We start from the raw sequence: 23,865 nt of genomic DNA on the forward strand, positions 1-23,865 counted from the left end.
GCATTTGGACATCCGGCGTTCCCCTGAGCCCCGTTCGAGAACCACTGCACAAAACCATCATGCTGCTCATCACTATTTTGTCCACGCTACTAAAAACTGCATCGGGACAAAGCTGGTATTCAAGCACGCACTCATCTATGATGGCGCGACGTACTCGTCTATGCTTCAAGGGCTGAGAGACGTACGAACACAACCTAAGCAACGCATCGGGAATATCACAGAGAGGTCAAAGAGAAACGGAGACAATGACAAAAGCGGGGCGGGGTTAACGAACAGTAAAGACAAGGGCAAAAAGATAGTCAAGAGAGAAAGAGGGAGCCATTAGGACGTGGGAGAGGAAAAAAAAAAACATACACGGAGGAAATGTCCTGTAAAGAGGACAGAAGGGGAAAGAGAAACAATGAACGGGGGCGGGATGGAGGGAGGGCACGCGGGCCCGAAGAGGATGAGATGTAGGACAACGATAGATCATCTTCTGACAGCCTCGATTTGTCATGCTGTTATTGGGAGGGAAATGGAATTGGGGTGCGGCGGCGAGAGTGCCGGGGGTCTCGAGGTGGCGGCATCAAGGCGGGAGGGAGCAGCGGGAGGCAGACGCTTGGACAGATAAACTCGCCATACCTCTCCACCTCTTGGCCGGACCGCCACGGCGGTCCGACGCACGCGGCCCACCGCGCTGACTCGTCATGTTTTTGAAGCGGACAGGCAACGGCGTGCCCGTCATATTTACAACCGGGGGTTAGGGGGGGTCGACTTTAAAAATGTCGTCCATTAAGAACTAGAGTCAACATCGCAATGACGTAGAATGCAATTTCGCAAACGCTGAAATTGGTGAAAATCAAAAACATAAAAGCTCTGTTTAATTTCGGTACGTCGGTAAGCTTAAAGGTATGCATTTATTTTTTTGATAGAGTGTGTCGAAAAGTTCAGTGCTTAAGATGTGCAGTCCGCATGTTTACATGTCATTTGTTTCATTCAATCGGGATGGTGGAGGTGATCAAGGCACAGGCTTGTTTGCGTTATTGTTGCAATCCGATTTATGACTGACCGACTTACGTTGATTCGAATCTTGTAAAGTTGTCGTCGTGCAAGTCAAAGTTAACGGCGAAGTCGCCAAAGTGTCTTCCCGACTAATTCGCGGTTCAGTTGTCGTTATTTTGGCAACAACCTGAAACGCCAACACATTTACTGTACGTATCGTAAATTTGATGCCGTTTATTGTAATATAGACGAATGGATTTATTTACGTTTTTATTTGACAAGGGCAACACAGCCAAACACAGTTACAAGCTCGTATCTGATGTGATGCCTATAAAGTTTATCGCTCGTGCTAATTTTCAAACTTCAGTCCCCCACTTGGGCTCTTCCACAACATTGCGATACAGTATCAAATAAACAAATTTAAAAGGCCATACCATACAATTTAACCATCTATAATCCAATATTGCATTTTTTTTTTTTTTGCTTGTATCTGTTTAAAAAAAAAAAAACGTAAAAATCACAATATTACTAGACCAGCCGAGCCTTATTTTGGGCCAATGAGAGTGGCGAACGTGTCGTGATGGGTAAAATCTTAACACACTCAGATCTCAGATATCAGGGTGTGCGCACTTGTGCAACCACATTATTTCAGATGTTTGTTTAGATGAGGGCTGATGTTCATAGTAGACAGATTTGAAATGATTTATCATCTCATTTATTTTCTGTCACCCAAAAAAAAAAAGATAAGTGTTTGCTTTTTGGTTGCAAGAAGAATAAATCATCTTGAAGCTTATTCAGCACTACTCCATATTATTTAAAAAAAAACTCCAAGCGGCGACTCGAACAAACCGGACGGAGGAGGGGGAAGCGCGTGTTGCCAAGACACTGTGCCCTCTCTTGTCAGGCTAATGAGTCATGCCGCCTTTGGCCTGCGTCATTCCACCTAAAAGGGGGCGAGCGGAGAAGCGGCACGGGTGCCAATACACCTGTGAAAAGCGCGCCGGGGCTATTTTGAGCTTGCAAAAAGCACAGCGTCAGATAAAGCCTGCTGACGTGACGTGTTTTTGATGCCATGGGAGTTCGATGACAAAAAAAAAAAAATCCAACGGCAACAGGAAGGCAGGAAATGAAGCCGGTCTGGGCTTTAAGGGGGCGTATTAGCTGGAGCTGCACAAAGATGCTGCGGCTGAAAAGAAAAAAAAAAAAAACCCCAAAACACTTTGATAAGATCCAGGTGCATCAGATAGGAAGGAGTAATCAGCACAGAAGACAAAGCAAAAGACTTTTGTCTGGGTTTGTCCCGGGAAGTGTCTGGGCCAGGTCACGCAGCAAAGTGGCTACAACAGTCCATTTTTCTCCATTTGGACTTTGCGCCTGCTCACTGACGACGAGGCACGTTACTAAAAAGCTCTTGAGAGCTGCATGTCAGGTGTTGTGGAACCGACAAGTGTGGTTTTTTTGTTTTTTTTGCACGATGTTTTGCTTTGTGTGTGTGTGTGTGTGTGTGAGTGCATGTGTGGCATTCTTTTATAAGATGTCAGGTCCGGGGCCAGCAAATTCCCCAAACACAAGAAAGCCATCGCGGTCGTCTTGTTTCCTGAATAATAATTTGCGTATCAACCAGAGCGGCTCTTTAAAGAGCCATCCGCAAGCGGTCGTGACACTAAAGCGAACGACTGCTCGGAATCGGAACCGAAATCTGAGAAAACATGAAATTCAAGCACCGCCGGCGGTTGGTCTCTCTTCAGAAATTGGAGACTCGTGTCGTGGCAAAAGGTGGATTTTAAATGCAGTCACGGCTTCTGAGAATTTCAGATTTTTTTTTCTGGAAAATCTCTGATACTGAGATGACAAATCAAATCTGCTCGGGCCAATCACTGACCAGCAGCGGTCGGCGACACATCGTCTGTGCGATGGGTCGCTTTAGGCTGACGCGATTCTTCGCATGGATTCCCTTGTATACACGCTCCTATTTTTAGCTGATCGGGCTTATTGAACACACACTGAATTTATTTCAATTTGAGGGGGCAAGTTGATAAATGCCGGTCTCACTGAAGAGCCTCCTCAAAGACTTTACAATCGGTATGGTCCAATATTTTCTTTGTGATGGCATGTCTCAATTCCTCCAAGAGAAATACGGCTGGGACGACGGTGGGCCCGGCTGGCCCATAAAGTCACTCGGTGAGAAACGAGCGCCAGCCGCGGAGCTCAATATAAGGCGGGAGGAAGCAAAACAGCAGCAGGTTGCTTCCGGCCGTCCAGTACGGTGGTCCAACCTACGCCGCGCTCTTTTTTTTTGGATTTGCACAAACCCTTCGGTCCGATCGCAGGCCACAACATGAGGTAGACCCGCACGATCTTACACCATCACGACAGGCACCCAAAAAAAGTTTGCAATCGCCTATAGGTGCCACAAGATGGCGGCCAAGCACTTGGTTTCTTTTAGACAAGGTCTGACCAAGTCGAGCTCCTCCTCTCAATTCAATGGGGTTGTTAGCCACAAGATGGGGGGCAACGATTAATTGATTGTCAACTTATCAATTGTCAACTGAATCGATAATTATTGAACAATCAATCAATTGTTTAGATTTTTTTGGGGGGAAAATTTCAGTTTCCCAAATATTGATTTTTGTATTCCCCGCATGAAAGTGGACTAACTGTCTTTGTGTTGTTTCAGAATAAAACATTTGATTTCACTTTGGAAGACAGTGATCTAAATGTTCTCACTAGTATTTCCTTGCGAGTGACAACACGTATGAGTCCTCGAATTTATTTGAATGACATTTAAAAATGGCAATGATGACACACAACAACGCATGTGGGCTCTTTGAGCATGCGGGAAATGATTGCGACTGAGAAAACTGCTTTTAACTGTCACAGCGGTAGACATAATTAACTTTAAAACTATAAAGTGTCAATGTATAAACTGTGTGACTTCAACACAACAGAAGCAGATTTCACACCTATTGCGAGGTAAGGGGAGGGGGAGCTGTCAAAAAAAAATCTTTTCACAATGAGGGGAGTTGATGCAAACATTTTATTTGCTAAACAAGTTGGGTCGGTTGGGCTTGAATGATGCTCAGTCTTTTCATCCTTCGGCAGAACCTTTTCTTTTTTTAAAATGTCCATCTTATAATCATAAAGAAAAGTCCGAGTTACTTAACATAATAGTTCAGCCTAGTTTTTGCTGACGATTACTGGATGAGCTCTGTGATTGACTGGCGACCGGTTCAGGGTGTCCCCCACCTACTGCCCGAAGACAGCTGGGTTGGGCGCGAGCATGCCCCGCGACACTTGTGAGGATAAAGCGGATCAGAAAATGGATGGATGGATTATTGAATGCCAAATCCTCTATGATCCTGCTTTTTACGCCTTCACAAAAGCGCCCTAAATGCTATCAAAACATGCTTAGGGAGTATGGAAATAGGGTCTTTCTTTATTGCGGATTTTACTGATTTGGGATTTACAATATTTGTGTCTTTTTTTTTGTTTAATGATATTACTGGAGTACTTGAATTAAGTGTTTTGTAGAATAGTCTTACGAATACGGTTTGCTTTTCCCTTCTGTATTTTGCACGCAGTTCTACAACACCTCAAATTTGCCTAGAGCATTATAATTGTTGCTGGTGAAAATATGAATAACAATAATTTCTGTCATTAACCCCCCCCCCAGACCCCTCCCTCGCCAGCTCGGAGCAAGCAGCTCACTTGCATGCTAATTGGGGAGTGACTTTGGTATCTCATAAGACCGGTCATGTTTTTTTTTTTTTTTTTGCACCTACAGTAAGAGCTAAGTGATTTTTTTACAAACGATTGCAAAGACCAGCCAAGGATGGGAAAACATGGTCGGGGAGCTTGAAAATGCCACTTTGCCGCCCCCGGGAGAGGCTGGCGTGACTCCGCAGAGAGGTCGCCTCGCATGAGGGGCGCAGAGGCGTCAGGTGTCAAGAAGCCAGGCGAGACTGAGCCGACACCAGATGCCACCCCGCCTCATGGCCGATGTGAGAGGAAAGGCGATGTGGCAAGTGTCTGGCTGGCTGGCTGCCCCCCCTCCCAACCCCACCCCTCCTCACCCAAGGGGGCGAGGAGTCCGTCCATCCAAACGTGAGGCGACGTGAGCGTCGTGAGGACAAAAAGGGCGAAGAAAGAAAGACATGGGAGGATGATGTCATGCTAATCTTTAGGGTTAAGCACTTGAAATTGTCAGGGTCTGAGTCAAAGTCCGCCAAGGGAAAAACATGACTTTCTTAAGCCTGATGCATTGTGGGACATCGAGTCACCTTGACGAGGATTAGGTGCGTAGAAGCAATGAATGAAAATTGAGGAGGGTACGCAAAGGGGACGTGATGGAGCTGAAAAGTCGGAAGGGAGCTCATCTCTACAAATCAACCTCCTGCAAGAACAATGTTTTTTGTTTTTTGTTCTTGTTTAACCGGCATTCGTCCACATTTTCATCTGCAATGTCGACCTGACAGCAGACAGCAAAGGCAAATTCTAATGCATACCGACAAAGTGTACCGTGTGATTACAGCCACCTAATATATGACATTGCAGCATAGCCGATGAATAAAGGAATACAGCAACCCCCCCTCCCCCATCGCATGGTTTATATTCCAGACCACGCCAGCAATGGGTGAAATCCCCCATATAGAAATATCCCTATTTAATAATAACAGAGAATATATAATACACGGCATCGACAGCACATACGCTTTACGGTCTTGAAAGACACATTTCCAATCATGCAAAAACATTTGAACATTTTTTTGAGAGAGGGGAAGGGCGATGGATCACGCAGTTGGAGAGTGCGCCGATCCCTCTGTGTTTTCATTCAACAATTTTGTTTTTCTTTTCACGCACAAACTTAAGTTCATCTCACAACATCGACCAGGGGTGCCCAACGGGTCGTTCGCAAGCGACCAGTGTGTGTCTCGCTAAGGTGGTGTTGGTCGATCAATATGGCATTAACCTACTGTCAACCTCACCGTTTTTTATATACCTGTCGATCAACGGCAGTAAAAAAAAAAAAAAAAAAAAAAAAAAAAAAAACTGATATCACCGTTAGCTTACTGGTAGCTTTATTTGTGATCAAATTGCTGATTGGCTTTAAGACGATCGTGCTTCTGTGTTTATGCTGCTAAATGAGCGAGAGCGGGTGGGAGGGTTGCAGAGTGGGTGTGGCTTCATGTACATTCGTCCAAATGTGGGGTCACAATTCCGAACAGCTCGCTTCCATCGAACAAATGGGCAGCAGACAAAGAACGTAACTTGGACAAGTCGTTTGACATGTGCTAGACAGGCAGGCCCTCCAGAGAGCCGACTGTTTGTGCGCAAGTAATTAAAAAGTCACTTTTCCATGACATGTCCCCTTTCAAGGCTGTCACCTGTAATTAATTTGAGATAAGCTATCCGGCAACTTTTTCCTTCCCCTGCTCGAGGCATCATCAACATTATTGCTGTTCTTCAGTTAAAAAAAATAAATAAATAAATTCTCACCCCGGAGAGCCCCCCCCCCCAAACACGTCCACCCAAGTGGGCTCTCTGACAACAGGTATGAATAAAATTCAGATGCGTTATCAAAGCTGCGAGCCCGTCGAATGAGTCGACGTATTCGCGGGAGTGTTTGGGAGCTGGCGCCCCTGAACGTGACGCGGGGGCTTATTAGCCGGGATGCCGCCGTATGAATTATAAGTGGGAAGATAAAGAACGTAAACGGGGCAGATTAAACACAACTTTGGGGGAGAAAGAAGAAGAGGAAGAAAAAAAAAAAAAAAGAGACTTTGAGCTCTCTGTGAGCAAAAGTGAAATCTGTGTAAGTGCAAGCAAAACCCCAAGACGGGTCATGAATAAAAGTAGTACGTGTGTTCACACACTGAGTGATGTTTTCATAGGAGACTTCACTTTGATAATTATGGCCGAGTATTCACAAGTCGGATTTTTTGACGGACTTCTCCCCCGACCCCCCCTCAACGGGCTACTTTATCGACACGACAAAGGCAAAGAAACTACAAACACGGCTGTAGGCATATTGGACACTTTTTGTGTCGAGTGCCTTGACAAGTTCAGTGCTTAAAAAGTGCAGCCCATGTGTTCGCCTGTCATTGCTTCACGACACGTGAAAAGTTGAAAGGATAAAGCCGCAGATTCGTTTGCATCATCGGAATTTGATTTATGACGTGCAGACACGTTTACGCCGCGCTCGTTTTGGGAGAATTTTGTGAAGCCGTCGTGGCGAAGGCTCAAAAGACTGCAAGTCAGTCTTTCGTAATTGAAGGAGACAGATAAACTGTCTTCCGTATTAATTAGCGGTTCATTTGCCTTATTTTAGCAGAAGCCAAACCTTTGAGACCAAAACTTTCATGGATAATAAATCTTATGTTTTACATAATGTAGTAGAAAGTCATTTATTAAGAAATATCAGTAAAGAGGACCTACAAAAAAATGGACCGCATATTAAATCGCCATCGTAATATTGAGAGCACGTTTAGATTACGTTTGAATATCGTTCAGCCCCACACGTGAACGTCATTTTTCAAAGTGTGCGGCGTGATATTTTCCCGTTTATTCATGAAAGCGAATCCTTTGGAGCCTTGCGAGAACCGGCTCCGGGACGGGATGGATTCCATCAAAATGTCACATCGGAGAGACGTGCGTGTGACACATGCATAATGCTACATGTATGCTAATATGTCTCCAGCTATTTGGGTCCCAACATAAGTCGGGACACATATTGCACGCTTGTCTTGCAATACTGCCGCACCCCTGACAGAATCTGTCAGGCTGATTCTGCGCGGGGCTCCTGAGATGAAAGTCGACGATGAATACGCATCAAAAGCAATAAAAAGAAATGGGAACAGATGCCTGAGAGCTTGTCTGTGGGAATGTGTGTTTGTGTGTGTGTGTGTGTGTGTGTGTGTGTGTGTGTGTGGCCACAGTCGCCTCTTGTACCTGCAAACAGCTACTGGTACATTGGTACCTTGACTTAAGCGTTGAATTTGTTCAGCGACCAAACTCTGAACTCAATTTACGCGGGTGTCGAATCACTTTTCCCCACTGAAATTATTTGAAATTCCATTTTTCTGTTCCGGCTCAGCAAAATCTGCCACCGATTTTCCTTTGAATATATAAGTTCAACGTTCATGCAAAGTTCACGCATCGGTGCAGTGTTTATCTTGCAAGAAACGGTTATTTTTGCAATTTAAGTCAACTTTTTTTCTGTTGTTATTTAGTAGGTAAGCGTCGTTTAGATACTTGAGGCAGGAAAGTTCTGCTTGAAATGCAATCCCTTTCACAATTGTTTTTTTCTAGGAAACAAGTATTTTCAAGAATCTTACCAATATTCAACTGCTGTCGACTAAAGGTTGGTAAAAGGAAGAATTTTGTTTTTCTGATGAAAGAAGAGGGTGAAAGCTTTCTTTTGCTTGGTTCCATGCTTATTTAGCGAGAAAACTCCACTTGAGAAAAAACGAGGGGCAGTAAATGAGTGCAAGGAGAGCATTATTTGTAACAAAACACCAGATTTTTTTTTTTTGTGGAGCAAATGCTGACTATGACCCGTTGACATCGCCAAACGTTTGCGTTGTTCTTCTCTCTCGACTTCTCATTCTACTCCAGAGCAGGTAAAATGCATGCCCGATCTGACTGAAGTTTGGGAAGCGACATGCCACTTTTGTTTTGATGTTGACGACGAGTGTCAACGCTGTTTACACATAAAAACGATTCTCAAACGGAGGACTCGTTTCCTGAGGTGGTATATCACTTGTCGGGGATAAATTGCATGTTCTATGGGGTTTAAGTTTGGGTATTGCCTGAAATAGCCTTTTCCAACACTTTTGCTCATCTGAGCAAAAGTTTTGTTCCAAATATTTATTTCAGATGTGCATCCTGCTCTGAATGCCAATCTCCCAAAAGCAAAGTTGAACTGCTGCTCTTTTGCCTCCCTCCCCTCCTACCTGGTGGATGAACACCTGCGCTCCCCGGGGGCTCATGAGCAGCACGGCCCGCCGCAGAGTGTCCCGGTAGCGGTTGAGTTCCTCGGTGCGCAGCGTGTTGAAGAGATCGTTGAAGACCCGGCTCACGTTGCGATCCACCCGCTGCAGGGACACGTCCAGACCGAGTCGAGACGCCTGGTCCATGAAGGTCTGCAAGCCACGGATATCTGATGGCGAGAGACGAGAAGGATCTTTACGATATGTTCCTGGCCATGATTGCCGTGGATGGCCGGACGGGTTTTGAAATTGTAAACGTACGGCTACGATCACTCCTTCGAACTTCAACAGAACATTACGCGTCTTTCCCGAAGTACGATGACATCACGCGAACCAGGAAGTAGCCTGCTAACTAACAAGCCGACGAACGAAGACAAACGGTGCTCGACTGATTTCGCGACCTTGGCGAAGCGGTCAGCTGCCCGCACTGTAACCGGATGACATTGCGGTTGCGAGCGCTTGCACAATACAGCGCCGCATAATCAGCATTTCATGTGCATCATGAGCCCCTCTTCTCCATTTTGACAAGGCTCCTCCATCCCTCCTCCATCTCGTCAGGCCCGGCCGGCTTCTCTTACTCATTAAATGTCATTTATTGTCATTTTCAGAAGTAAATCGAAAAGCGAGAGAAAGTGAAGGCGTGATTTCAGGGGTCGGCAAATAAATCCTCGCCGCCGCTCTCCGTGGCGATGGCGTCCCGGCAGCGATGCGATTAAAATTTCAGTAAGAAATGCAAATTTCACCCTCCCGCAACGGCTTCTCTTTCATCTCTTTTTTGGGAGGGTAGTTTGCTATGCCTCCTGAAATATGAGAAGATGCCACTCTAAAAGCAAATAATATTAAAATGAAATGTAAACTGTGCATAATGAATCACGCTATTAGACACCTTTGCACAGTTGACTGTATTTTTAGGAGCGGCGCCAAAGCCCTCCAAGGCACATTTCCCTCTCAAAACCAAAGTGCGATGGAACACAACGAGTGTTCCTGTCTTTGCGCTCGCTCCGGTTTAGCAGGAGATGAGACTTGAGGCGGTAATCGAGTTCTCGGGGGACCATGTTACATGAATAATGTATTTTTATTAAATGATATTGTGCCTAATTACACTCTTTATAATCCTTTCTGGGTAAATTTAATGGTAAGCAATACTGTCTGATTTTCTGAGGAGTATTTATGAGGCAAAAGAGACATTATTTGGACAGTTTAAAACAGCTTCAGATTTTAATAAAGGGTCCCTGAGCTGCTTTTTAAAAAAATGAATAAATAAAAAATAAGGAACTACAGCGCAGTTAATATCCACTCGAGGGTAGAGATCACGATGATAGAAAAGAAGAAAAAAAAGCGAGTGCTGATAAAAACGTGACTGTGTTCCCACTGCGGGGCAGAACAGTTATCACTCGGCAGCCAAATTGTACTTTTCAATTGTGTGGCGGATCTGCGTATGTGGCGCATGCAGAAGACACATCAGAAATTGGATCCCCACAACCCTGAAAAGGATGACTTTGACAAACATTCAACTGTGGGATGACTATCAGAAGTTAAGATTGCTAACACTGTTAGCCAACACCAATTTAACTCATTTTGGACATTAAGCCTTCATACAAAGTTCAGAATGGCAGATTACAAAATATTTAGTTTGTTGGTCAACTTCACGCTGAGTAGATGAATACATGATCTCGAGACTTTGAGATAACGAACCCGTTCAGTGACTATGCTAGTATGCTATAATTGCTAACGAGACACGTTTACCGAAAAACAAACAATCAAAAAACAACAGCACAAAATCTTTCACTACTTCTCGCCTGTGTTTTTGAACGACACCGCTTTATCTTACTGCACATATGCAGAATTTCAAATAGCCATAAGTCTTGACCGAGATCTCCACAGGAGGAGCCATCGCTGGTGGGAGAAGTCGAACAGCGCGACAGATGATAAGCGCTAGCTAGCTTGCTGGAAAGGATGCAGCTGGTCCCAACCAGCGAAGACTTGCAGCACAGACAGCAAACCAATTTGGGTTCTGCCTCTGGCTGGGGCAGGGTGAGGCATCTTGGTTAAAATAAGCCGTTTTAAAGTAAAAAAGAAAAAAAAAAAGTCCAGAGGAAGAAGTGGCAGCCAAAATGCGCCAGTGTACTCTCATTCCAGTTCAACTGATAGTTCGCCAATAATCAAATTGGATTTTCATTTGTTGGACGATGACGTCCTTATTTTGGAATGGCACAAGGTATTGATTGTGATTCGGAAGTCATTTGTTACTGTCACGATGGATAACGAGTGTTGATTTGGAGGGCTAGTCCGAGCAACAGTAATGACATCGGAACGTCAAGAAAATTTGAGATGAATTCATTGCAGTACTTCTGTCTTTCATAAACTCTTGCTGAGCAAGTCCCGTGTCTTAAAAAATTTGACTCAACTGCCTCATATCTGACGAATCCTGCCTTGTAGTAGCACAAACATGCAACAAGGCAAAAAAAGCACTGTATCACAAATACAAAGTGCCCACATGAATATGATCACTGAAAAGTCAATAAAAACAGCGGGAGTGCGCCGGCGCTAATTGAGTTGATGCGAGGGGATGCAAATGATCTTCAAATTAGTTTTTTTGACCTGGCCCCGGCGCCGAAGCGGCATCGTGGTGCGGTCATTGCCACCGGGCTAACCGCACCGGAGGCGAAACTCAAACAAAAGGGAACTCTAACCAAGCAACCTATCAAAGTGAAGCATCTTTGCAGAAAGGTGCTATGCACACTTTTGGTGTATTCCATATTATATTTCCGCAGGCGGAAATAGTAACGCTAGCTGCTGGACAAAACTCTTCAATGTGCAGAACAAAACCTGAAATTAAATCATTTGTCAACTCCGAAAGCAGTGCCAAGCTCTATAAATGGAAGTGGCCACACGCCAAGGCGCTACTTTGAATTGAACAGACGCTAGCCTGGCCATTTTTTTTTTTGACAGAGCACAAATATGATTTGTAATCTAAACGCCAATCCGTCTGGCCCCCACGAGGTGACTGAAATTAATAGATTTTGGCAGCAAAATTATTCATCAAAGTAATACATCGTGATAGCCACAGCATGGCTCCTGGTTTCAGTAAAAAAAAAATAAAATACACAAAGGCCACACAGTGTAAAGTTGAATGGGATGTGACGAACTACCACTAAGCCTATATTGTTTTTCTAAACGGCCACATTGCCAAATTTTACAAGTGCTCCTTCAGTGTTATGACCCCCCCGTTGCGCAAGTGCAGGGAGGCACTGGTTTTATGAGTGTCGATATTTAGTTGACCGCATTTCAGTCTCTATAAATATGCTAGTTAGCGTGTATTATAGGCTACGAAGGCAACCAAAAATGCTGAGGGTCAGATTGTTTTTAAAAATCAAGTTTCCAAGAAATAGTGCCTGCAGTCCGATGGTGTACGCGCGTGTGCGTGTTTGTGTGTGTTTCTAAGTGTTGCGTGATATCTGGAAAGCCTGCAAGCTTTTCCTTTCTTCCCTGGCAGGAGCCTCGTAGATCTGGAAATCTTAAGTGAGCCAGTGAAGCGACCATCGTCGTAATCCAGTCAACCCTTGAGCACAGCAGGTGCCGCAACATCGAACACCCAACTCTCTCATCCTTAGCTTTAATAAGGAGAGATTTTGTTAGGACGTTTTTTTTTTTTTTTTATCTATCAGTGTGCAGCGGCGAGAGCGTGTAGCTACCCTAACACATTTCCCCGGCGCTGGTCTCACTGGAGCCGAAGCGCTAGCGGGGGGGCCTCCCTCATGGACTGCAGTGGTGCAGCAACGAGCGTATCATGATGAAAGGGCTCAGAGGTTTTTACCGAGCTGTCAAGCTGCGTCGCAATCCGAGCGGAAAAGCCTGAGACGTGGCGACGCTTTAAGCCCATGTTTACTCAACACAGAGATGAGTCTGTTTAAGTGAACACAGAGACTCTTACGATGATAATGCCACGTTCTCCCGCGCACTACGCCGGAAATCTATTCTTAAAACTCAACTATGGAAGTGTCTGGGTGGGATATGAGCACAATTCTAAGACCGGACCGCATATGCTGTGATCCCGACTCGAATTTTGAATGAGATACCTTGTGGGGATGCGCTGTCTCAAGCAAATGAGTGACTGCTCACCTCGGGGTTGGATGTTTGTTTTGCACCAAGCGTAAAAAAAGAAGGGGGGGGAAATGAAGCGCACATGAGCGCTCACAAGGATAAATAATAAATAAATACCAGTGGACGAGCTGGTATGTTTCTGGTCCACCCACTGTATACCCTGAGAGTAATTGATCTTGAGTGCATGAACATGGCTGCAGATTCGCCTGCAGAATCTTCTGGTCGAGAAATTCATTGCTTCATTCATCAAAGAAAGTTGTCCAGGTCATGAAGGAGCAAGTAGCCCCAACACCCTGCTACCAACAGTGGGCATGAAAATTTTTCTTCAATCAAATGAGTGTTAGTTTGTATTTTTATGACCAATGTATTGGCGGTGGGTGCAAGCTCTCAAAATGGTTCAACGCTTGCCCTGTTGGTCTACAAATTCACACTGGACAAGATTGGTTGGAATTTCTTTGCCCTTAATAAAATCCCGTCATCAATGAGAAACTGCATTTTGTATCACTGCTGTTTATGCAGAACAGAACGTGACAAACTGAGTACTTTATCCACATCCACACCAACATGAAATGCACAACAACCATGACCCAACATCAACCCAAGTGTTGTGCGTTCCCTTGTTTGACCAAAAACGTTCATGTCCAGTCATGGGAAGAATTATTCGAGCATCCTTGTTTCTTCACTTTCTTGTTCATTTGAAAGGCTTGGTACGTTTGCTGGTTCAATATACTTAATCTACCATTGTGTCAAGGAAAAATAATAAAAAGGAGAAAAAGAACAAGGCTAGGAGACAATGTGGCAGGTTATTTAAAAAAAAATGCATAATTTTGTTTTGCAAGCTTTGTGTGAAAACTTTAAAATGCTTTTTGCCAATGTTGTTCCCCTGAGAAAACAGATTAAAACTTCACCACCGAAAGAGGTAACGAATCAATAGAACAATCAACAAGCATAATCGACGAAAACGACTTGCCTCTTATCGTTTTGAATTTTGTACCTTAGTCACACTCAAGTGGTTGCCTCTATGATGTTTCCTCAAATATCTTATTTCTGTGAGAATACTACTGAAAACACAAGGAGCCAAACGATCAAAGCGTGTCATTTATGTTAGTTATTCTTCGTTTTACACCCTGTCGGGTTTTGTATGGAACAACCACTTAGCTGAAGGTCACTCGCACTTTCCTGCTGCGTCACAAAACGATTTGACAAGTTAGTCAGCGGAATTGTAGACCTTACGACTCCACCGAGTGCTTAATTGAGAAGGAGTCAAATAACTCATTGTGAAGCCGTACAAAGTCAGCGCGGCGGTCGCACCAAAGGGCCCGCCGCCGCTTTTGTCGAGAGCCTTGTTTTGTTTTCCACGACGTGTCACCCGTGGCGAGCCTTCCGACGATTCAGGCACCCTGCAGGAGATTTCCTTTCCAGTTTGTCGCCCGCCTGAATGAATGCCTCCGCTCGACAAGACCGAGCGCCTCCACCCTCGGCGCGATTTAATCACGCTCGCATCTAATCCCCGCCTAATTCTCTGCTGTGCTAACATGACTAAGCACTAAAGGAATTTGAGCTGCGGTGTCAAGGAGAGCACCTAATCTCAATCAACACACTGTAACACCTTCCTTAAGAAGTTTAGACACAACAGTGGATAATTGGACAGAACTTTTCATTTTTTAGCCACTTCCGAATGAAGTCATCAAAGGTCCCATCGGTGGGTTTCTCTGAAAGATTATCCTGAGCGGTAATCAAGTCAGAGTGTACGTCGCCTCCCGCCCAAAGTCAGCTGGGGTTGGCTCCTGCTCAACCACGACGTGACACCTGACCCTTATTTGGACAAGCACTTGAGAAAACGGGTGGACTGATATACTTCTTAATATCGTTGCAATGGTAGTTTATTTGAAGCCTTCAACAAATCAATCACGGTGACTCAAGGCTCTTTTTGACTAACAAAAACATGCTGGAAATTCATCATTAGATAGGGAGAAGTTTCATTCTTGGCTAGACGATTCGGAGATGAGCTCATATTTTAGCAGACTGGGGTGCCAACTTTTGCTAATTAGTGTAGAAAACCAAATGCAGAAGGGAATGTCCTTATGACCAGACAGCCAAGTTTATTACTTTGGGGGGGAATTATCAAAAATGATTACAAGTTGTCGAGCAATTTAATGGTGTAATCTAATTGGATGATTTCACCCGAAGAATGCTTGATTAAAGCTTATAGATACATAATAGAGCTAGCTAGCTAGCTAGCTCTATTATGTCCAGCTATTCAGCTAGCTAGCTAGCAAGCTAGCTGGATAGCTGGACATACAGACGGACAGATAGAGATAGACAGATAGACATTTAGCCTACGTTCCTCCAGAGCTGATCCCCCCACCCCCATCACCAAATTATGTATGAAAATTTACAATGACAAAGGGAACTAGAGGCAAAGCAGTGAAAATGCTTTATGCGCCTTTCCCCCCCAACTGATGTATTACTGGAGATTGGAATGAATGAGCTCTACAGATTCATTACATTGAGCATCACTCTGCTCCCACAGGCGAGTTGCGTGCATGGTAATAACCCCCCCCCCCCCATCATCCAAGGTTGATGACTGAAAGCTTCAAACAAATCTGAGAATAATTGACCACACCCACACGAACAAAGCCTACACAATGATCTCCTGACTTGTAGAATAAAGGTGGATTAAAAAAAAAAAAGTTGATTTGGATAGAGCTCTCGATTCGCATTCATTGCACTGTCACACAAATTCTGCGCGCTCGTGAATGGTGAAAAGCACTGCTTGGCATTCCGCATTCTTGAGGAAGGTGCTTTTGGGTGGGCTGCTCATCGGCGTGTTACTTCCAACTGTCACATAAAAACTAAATTGAAATCATCGATCCCATCTTTTTGCACTTAGTCACACTAGATGGAGACGCGGGGCTCTGAGGCTCACAGATAAGCACACCACTCGCACTTTTCACTTGAAAACAACTATCGACACAAATTGCGTCATAGCACCCAACTGAATCCACTCGAAGAATGATTATCTTGATGACATATTACAAACTCTTGATATAAATTTGTCATAATTCAGTCTGCATCTTGTCTCAGAGTTCAACATTAACGGTGGCCCGCTGGGCCAGTGCGTTGCTGTGTCTGGCCACTGCCTATCATCAGACGTGAGCCCGAGTGGGCCACTAAGTCACCGCCAAAAATGGCCCAAAAATTCTCTTTCCGATTCGGACCATAAAACTCAATCAAAAATGGTTTCTATGAAGTGGAATCCTTCAGGATTATTCAAATCAGGTAATAAAAACACTTAAATGATTACATTTCTGTCCACTTGAAGTAATTGCTTTGCTTGGCCTTCCAAAATTAATTTAAGTTAATTTAACAATTACAGGTTACTGTAAATGAATTATTTACATCAGTCAAAGATCAAAGATTAGGTATGGTGGATTACTGATTTTTTTTTTCTTTCCCCTAGTTCACCTTTTTCCAAGAACATCTCCATGTATAATTGTCGTAAAGCCAGGCTGAAAACTCACGTTTGTAGGTTCTCCGATGTTCACCCAAGTTATCATCATGTTTTCGACTTACTCTCTGGCAAGCAAGCGCTTGCCCAGGAGGAGATTGCGCATTCTGTGTAAATTGAAGAAAAGAAAAAAAAAACAACAACAAAAAAAACATGATCTTGACCTCCTTTTCTTTCCACTTTATTTTTCTGCAGGCGGTTATGGTTTGGCCTCAGTCATCGTGCTGCAAGGACAGCGAGCTCAGACTGCTGGCGGATGAGGATTCTAATTTGACGCTGTAGTAGGGGCGGCGGGAAGCTTATTAAGGAGTCTGAAATGAACCTCTTTTGTTTGTATTCCAAAGCTCTATCAATACTTTACGCCGGCAACCCGCTATGTTCGCTTCCAGTATTTTTTTTTTTTTATGCTACAATTCGTCAAGAGCAGTTTGTGATTTGATGAAAAGATATTTCCGCGTGAAGCACGACTCGGGTTCATTATACGCGACATCACCTGTGGGTTCTCCTGCACCGAAACAAAAAAGAAACAAACCAAAAAGAAAAAGATAAAGCTCATTAGCACTCGCGATGGCACTCCTCCAAACTTCAAAAGCGGCATCGGAGGGGTCTCGGCGCGACAATGCGGCGTGTCCGCGTGCGGCCTTGCCAATCAAGGGTTCACGCGCAGCCATTTGCCTTTTTTTTTTTTTTTTGCCAAGGAAAAGGTCGAGTCCACGGAGCCGCCATAATGAGTGCAGAGAAAACTAAAATGAAGAGCGTCTGAAAATCCATAAGACACTATTGGGACACGCTTGTCTTTCATGGTGCCACAGATGATCCAATTAGGCTCTGATTTGTCTTTTCGTCTGGATGTTAATAAGCGCCGCCTATGCTATCCTGTTGCCGCTGTTGTTGTTGTTGTTGTTTAACAGCGCCGCCCGACAAGCCAGATGGTTTGTTTGCCAAATACATTTGGGAAAGAAACTGCAGAAAGTGTTGCGCACTGGAAAAGGGATGCAACTTTACCAAGGAACTTACTGGGAGATCCTGCTGTCACATTCAAGGGCGAGCTGGTTTCAATGTGATGTCACGATATGATTGAATCATTTCAATTATTATACATTTTATTCTTAAGCACCTTTCAAAACACTCAAGGACACTTTACAATAAAATGTCGTCGATGTTCTCATCAGCTTTTCCCTTTGTCTAAATAGGTTTCACGTTCCGGCCTCCCTGTGTGCCGTTTGCATGTTCTACCCGGGCCTGGGTGGGTTTTCTCCGGGTACTCAGATTTCCTCCCACGTTCCAAAAACATGCACGGCAGGTTGATTGAACACTCCAAATTGTCCCTAGATGTGAGTGTGAGCGCGGATAATTTTTCATCTCGTTTGTACCTTGCGATGGGCTGTTCAGGGTGTCCCCCGCCTACTGGCGAAGACAACTGGAATAGGCTCCGGCGACCCTTGTCAGTATAAAGCGGATCGGAAAATGGATGGATGTATTCCGAGCGAGATTCTACAACTCTACCGCCGCATCAGTGAAGCGTGCTGCTGGTAATTCCACAGGGTGGAACTCGTTCCCTTGTATTTATGCTAGCTAGCTGACGGCTAACAAAAACAGCGGGATGCATTTGAAAGTGTTTTGGAGAAATATTCACTTCTTCATTCGGCCAATTGAACTCAATGGGCAGCGCTTCACAGCGGCGACGGGCGATGGCCCGAAGCTTCGTGGACAAGTCAACACCTGACCCGAATCCGATTGATTATGCATTTCATTGCCGAAGACAAAAGCACCCCAAGCAACAAGAGGGACTGAGTCGAGGCCTGGCAATGACTCCGTGTTCCCGACTTCAGGCTGTAACTGACTGCAAAAGATGTGCAGCCAAGTATTGTGAAAAGGAACGTTTGATTGAGGTTTGTTAATTAGTCAGATTACTTTCGGTCCCTGAAGAAGTGGAAGTCAGACATACAGTCGGAATTGCTGCACCGTTAAGTAGCCTCAAATTAAATCTGGAAGTCTAACGATAGGAGCTGATCCTGCTCGTGTACTTTGTTTTGATCGAGGTTAGCGAAATGGCCCGGGTCGTTGCGCCTCTCTTTAGCGTGACGTGCGTCACGGTTGACGCCATCTTCAGGCGAGTGAACAGATTTGTCCCCGTCTTCCGTCTCCGTTGCAATGTCTGCATGTTTTGCCGTGCCTGGAACCAAACCATTTCCTGATTTTGGAACTATTCCCACCCCCCGTCACCCCACTAGCATCTTTCTTCAGCTCCATGTTGGTTGCTAACAAGAGCTACAGTGGCAGTGGTGGCGTCTCGGTCCCTTTGTCTCCCCGCAACAAGTTCTGCTTCGGTCTAACAAAGTCTCGAGCGGAAGTTTTGAAGTAGTTAAAAAAAAAAAAAAAGTGATTGAGACGTTTCCATATCAAGCATGAATAACATATCAATTGAAGTGAGTTTCGCCATATAACGCGCAGCACTATAGGCATCCTTCACTGGGTTCTGTGTTAAAAAAAAACAAAAAAAAAAAAACAAAGGCAGCTTCTTCTGCGACGGCTCCGAGTCTTCTATTTCCTCAAAAGATGTTCAAAGGCCGCAGTCATACATGATTTATCCGCATATCGCGTTTCCATTGAGTAAAGCATTACATTGTAAAATTCCACGATCAACATTTGCGCAGGGGGGGTGTGCAGGGGTAGTACTGTGGAAGTGGGCTGGTTGACAGAAGAACACCAAATACTGGCGCCGTTGTCGAGTGGGTATTCTATTTGATGAAATTAACTGGTGGCTCAGAAATCCTTTTCACAAAGAGTTTGTGCGCTAAAACGCATTTGCTTTGCCTTTCACACAAACCTTTTGGCGTGTTGCCGATATTCGCATCTTCCCGACATCAGATGTGTGGTCATGTCTCAAACCGCTGTCGGACAAGTGACTCTTCACACTCTGTTCGCGGCTTTCCATTCCGCCTTTTGTACAGCTGCCGCTTTGCCTTTGTTAACCCTCTGATGCCAGGTTGGACACTGGAAAAGTTCCATGACGGTACCTTTTTTCCCCCACGCAGAGGGATATGGACCGAAGACTCAGCATGGAAAGCTAGCTCGAGGATACCGTTTCGAATGGCAAGCGAGACGGAACATGGCTTTGGTATCTTGCCACCGGCAATCCAACCCGATGAACCGAACCTTACCGTAGTCACTCTCGTAGAAGATGATGAACTTCTGCCAGTAGAGCTCCGAGACGAGGGTGAGCAGGACGTCACTGATGCGGACGGGCGGCCGGGCGGCCAGCGTGTAGCTCTCGCCGTCCGGGCTGGGGTTGAACTGGCAGGCGGTGCGCGGAACGCCGTCGCCGTTCCTCTGGATGAACAGGTGGGGGATGTGCATGGCGTCGGTCAGGGACTGCAGGGCGCTGGCGGCGGCGCAGCCCGTGGAGGTGACCAAGGCCAGGATCCCCTGGTTCATCAACTCGCATGCTGGACGAGAAAAAAAACAAAACGAGAAGTCATTTGTTTAAATTAGTAGACGGGACGCAGAAGCCCAAACGATGTAGCGGTACTCGAAATCAGTTTTGTTCTTGAGACTGGTCTCAAGACCAATTTGAATAAGGGTCGTAGGTGACTTGGGATTTATTGATAAGTAGAAAGTGGAATGAGGACAGACGTGAGACGTGCTCCATTTAGACTTTTGTCACTCCTTTTTAAAAAGAACGTTAAACGTTTCAATGTCTGGTTGATTGTTGCTTTTGTTGATCGGACGACCTGTTTATTACGATAATACAAAAAAATATGAAGATTTAACGACGGAAATTGACAATATGGGATAAAATGAATGTCACATCAAGGTACAGAGAACAGACACCCTTTTGGGTCAAGTCGTAAAATCGCCAATCTGAAAAATCTCATTTGGATCCACCGTGCAAGATGGCGTTCCGAAGCGGGCTTCAAAACGGAAGACGGGTCTTTGTGTGTCCCACTGAGGATTACGGCTGAGCCCCTGCACATGAGCTGAGATCACACCAAGCGAGGAGGAGGTTCCCGCTCAAGTTGTAATGCAACGTAAGGCGCCGAGCGGCTCAGGAGGAGGGCCCGCGCTGATCCCCAAAACCAGACGGCAGCTCCAAACGGGGAGCCGGCAGCATTGTCACGGCCATCCTCAAGTTTGATTGACATGATAGATGTGGGTTAATGAGCCCGAGATTAAAACTGCAGACGCGTGTTTTGGAGCGTCGCAGTTGGCCCCTACATTTTTATTTACAACTCAGACTTTTCATCCTCTTGGGGTGGATCAGGACGTCTGCTGGGAAAGGCGCCAGCACATCTTTGAAAGATGAAAATGTCATCCTCGGTATTATTAATATGTCAGTATCTGACCCCTCCCCCCCTTGCCTCCCCCCCCCAAAAAAAAACAACAACCTAAAATAAGTTTTGTCTGGCGTAGGGTAAATAATGTATGACTGCGAGTAGACTTGAAGGGCATGTTTGTCATCCATTATTGAGTTGTTTGACAGTTCATCAGAAACCCGAGAGGATGAAAAAGCGGCGCAACGGCATCGTATCAAAACAGCTATCGCACAGAATGCACACATCATAAACCGAAGTGAAAATATGAAATCTTTCACTCAATTGAATCTTTCATACAGTTGTCAGGGGCGGGAGGGTTGAATTTGCAACATTTAATTTGAAGGCCCACCCTAGTGGGGAACATCCATCCATCCATTTTCCGATCCGCTTTATCCTCACAAGGGTCGGGGGGGGGGGGGCTGTCAATCAGCCTGCCGTGCATGTTTTTGGAATGTGGGAGGAAACTGGAGTACCCGGAGAAAACCCATGCAGGCCCGGGGAGAACATGCACACTCCACACAGGGAGGCCGGAGCTGGAATTGAACCCGGTACCTCTGCACTGTGAGGTTGACCAACAGTGAAACTACAAGAACAATGTCAAAAAAGGAAAATCAATAATGACACCAGTAGAGTGTGTGAAGGAGGAGGTAAGAAAAATACTGACCACACTCCAAGCGTACGACTGCATTAAGCCATGACAAATCCCACTAGTAGGGGCCGCTAAAATAAGAGTGAGCGAGAACGGAAACATCGGATTGACAGCCAAGTGGGATTGGTGCCTGTGGTTGTTTTGTATGAGCGCAACAAGGGATCGCAAGATTGAGTTAGGCTTTGAAGCGTATTACGATGAATACATGAATTGAGAAGGCACAGGAAAATAAGATGTGCTCATGTGAAGGGAGACTCCACAAAAAAAGTGTGCAAAAAAAACTAACAAAAAAAAGCAGGGTACTTGGCACAGACACATGAGGGCACCAGTGACTGTGATACCAAATAAAATGAACTTCATTTGACTCCAGTCTAGGGTCCGATTGATCTGGATTTATTGATTTAATTTTTTTAAGGCCGATGCCGATAATTGGCAAAATAAAATTTGGATAACCGAATCATTGGCCAGTTAACTATAAGAACATATGATTAAGAAAATAACTTTTTTTTTTCTTCATCGCTTACGACAATGAATTACAGGCAGAACCTTCGACTGTTTTCCAATTCTCTCTCCTTTAATATTTGTTTAACTTTACAACTGCAAGAACTGGCCCATTTCTTTTTTTTTATATACCAAATATTAGTTTTGTTTTTATAACAGCGCCACATAGATGCTATTCATTAGCCGCTTTACGGCATTTCCTATTATCTGTTAGTGGCAGAGTTATGTGGCCTAAGTCTCTTTGTTTTATGTTTAGCTCGACAGTAAACTTCAACTGACAGTGGCAATAAACAGATTGAAGGTTTTTTTTTAGGCGGTGGGCGGGGGAACAAGTGTTGAATGTCAAATGACAAAATGACAAATGCTGCTTGTTATGAACTAAGTGGAATTGACATCACTGACGGGAATCTTTAGCTCGGATTTTAGCAAATAGTTTTTCCATTTTCAACAGCGCTTGTCCTGATTCGGCTCGCAAGTGAGTTGGGGAAACACTGTCAGCTCTGCGGATGAATTCAACTTTACTGCACTAGGGATGGGAGTCCCCTCTAGTATTTGTCGTTAAAACTTTGCTGCTTTCATTTTGTTTATTTTGCTTCAAGTGGGGTGTTTGTTTCATACTTTTTAGCGTTCCTCATCCATCGCTCATATTTTGGGCATGTGTCTGTTTGTTGCAGATTGGTTGACAGAAAAGTAAAGCCACAACAATCGCCAAAGAAACACGTTTTGGTTCTTGGTTTATTTTGGAGTAACGAACATTGATTCCACTTTATCTCTGTGTAGCGCCTCATCCTCAGTCGATCAGAAAGTCTTTGCGATTAGGTGGAAACCTTGTACGTCTATTTTGAACGAAAACTAGACCAAAATCTTTTTGAGTTTTTGTCGATGAGAAACGAGGAATGACCAAAACGTGACTGAAACGAATACGCATGTTTGCCCCAAAGACTAAATCTAAAATGGCTGCCAAACACAACCCTGGATTCCAACTTTAAAAGCCACCGGAACTCAATTGGCAGACCTTCATCTCGTGCGTCAAGATTGCCGTCACCTCCAGGCACAAAATGTATTTTCCATGTTCCTGTTTTAGCATCATCAAGAACACGCACACACACACACTCAAGCCGATCGGCAGGCAGGAAGTCTGCTGACAGGCAAGAGGAGGGCTATGCAGTCATTGCCAAGGATGATAATGGTGGAATAATGACGCTTAAATGGTCCCGGTGAAGTGGTCGGGATCCATCACTCATTCCCTGGAAGCTATCCGACACCTTTGCCACCAACGCGACACACATCTGAAAAATGCTTTCTTTGGACCGCATCATTCTTACGGGTGTCTTCACATGCGGACGTTTTTAACTTGAAGATGGACGCACAGATGAAAGAGTTGTTTCTTGAGACGGCCGGATCGATCGAAGGATGATTTCTCTCGGATCGATGGATGAATGCTTCAACTGGATGGATGAATTAAGGGATGGATTTTTTTTTTTGATGGATAGAAAGTAGGAGCGAGTCATTATGCTTTGATCAGCGCCGAGATGCATCTCCTTTGCGGATAATGTCGGCTGAACAAAAGCGAGTGAATTTTCGTCCTCGGAGCACCTTGTCTCATCGCAGCAGTTTGTCGTCGTCGGTCGCGCGCACAAGAAAAGTAAAAGAAGATGATGATACAGATGCTAGGACAAAAAAAAGAGAGACAATTCAATTTGGTCCGACGCCGACTGCTTGCCAATGAAAACACAAAGTCATCTGACGGCCGTCTCGGCCATGCTTGCTTTCGGAACTTAATACGATGGCCCGCCACAATGGCACCGAACGGTT

The 23,865-nt window shown here is 44.8% G+C and overlaps 1 protein-coding gene across 3 annotated transcripts in view; it reads right to left on the reverse strand.

Annotated features, from left to right (window-relative positions):
* The window catches only part of grid1a (glutamate receptor, ionotropic, delta 1a), a 234,785-nt gene that overhangs the window by 69,753 nt on the left and 141,167 nt on the right, over positions 1-23,865 (reverse strand). For all 3 annotated transcript variants that reach the window (XM_019860267.1, XM_019860265.1, XM_019860266.1), the window contains exons 3-4: positions 19,749-20,033; positions 8,934-9,139 (exon numbers count right to left, since the gene is read on the reverse strand). In XM_019860267.1, the coding sequence (XP_019715826.1) occupies positions 8,934-9,139; positions 19,749-20,022 (480 nt within the window). In that variant the 5' untranslated portion in view covers positions 20,023-20,033. The remainder of the gene's footprint in view (positions 1-8,933; positions 9,140-19,748; positions 20,034-23,865) is intronic.

The sequence above is a fragment of the Hippocampus comes genome, unplaced genomic scaffold (assembly GCF_001891065.2).
Source record: "Hippocampus comes isolate QL1 unplaced genomic scaffold, H_comes_QL1_v1.1 scaffold39, whole genome shotgun sequence".
NCBI classification, from domain to species: Eukaryota; Metazoa; Chordata; class Actinopteri; order Syngnathiformes; family Syngnathidae; genus Hippocampus; species Hippocampus comes.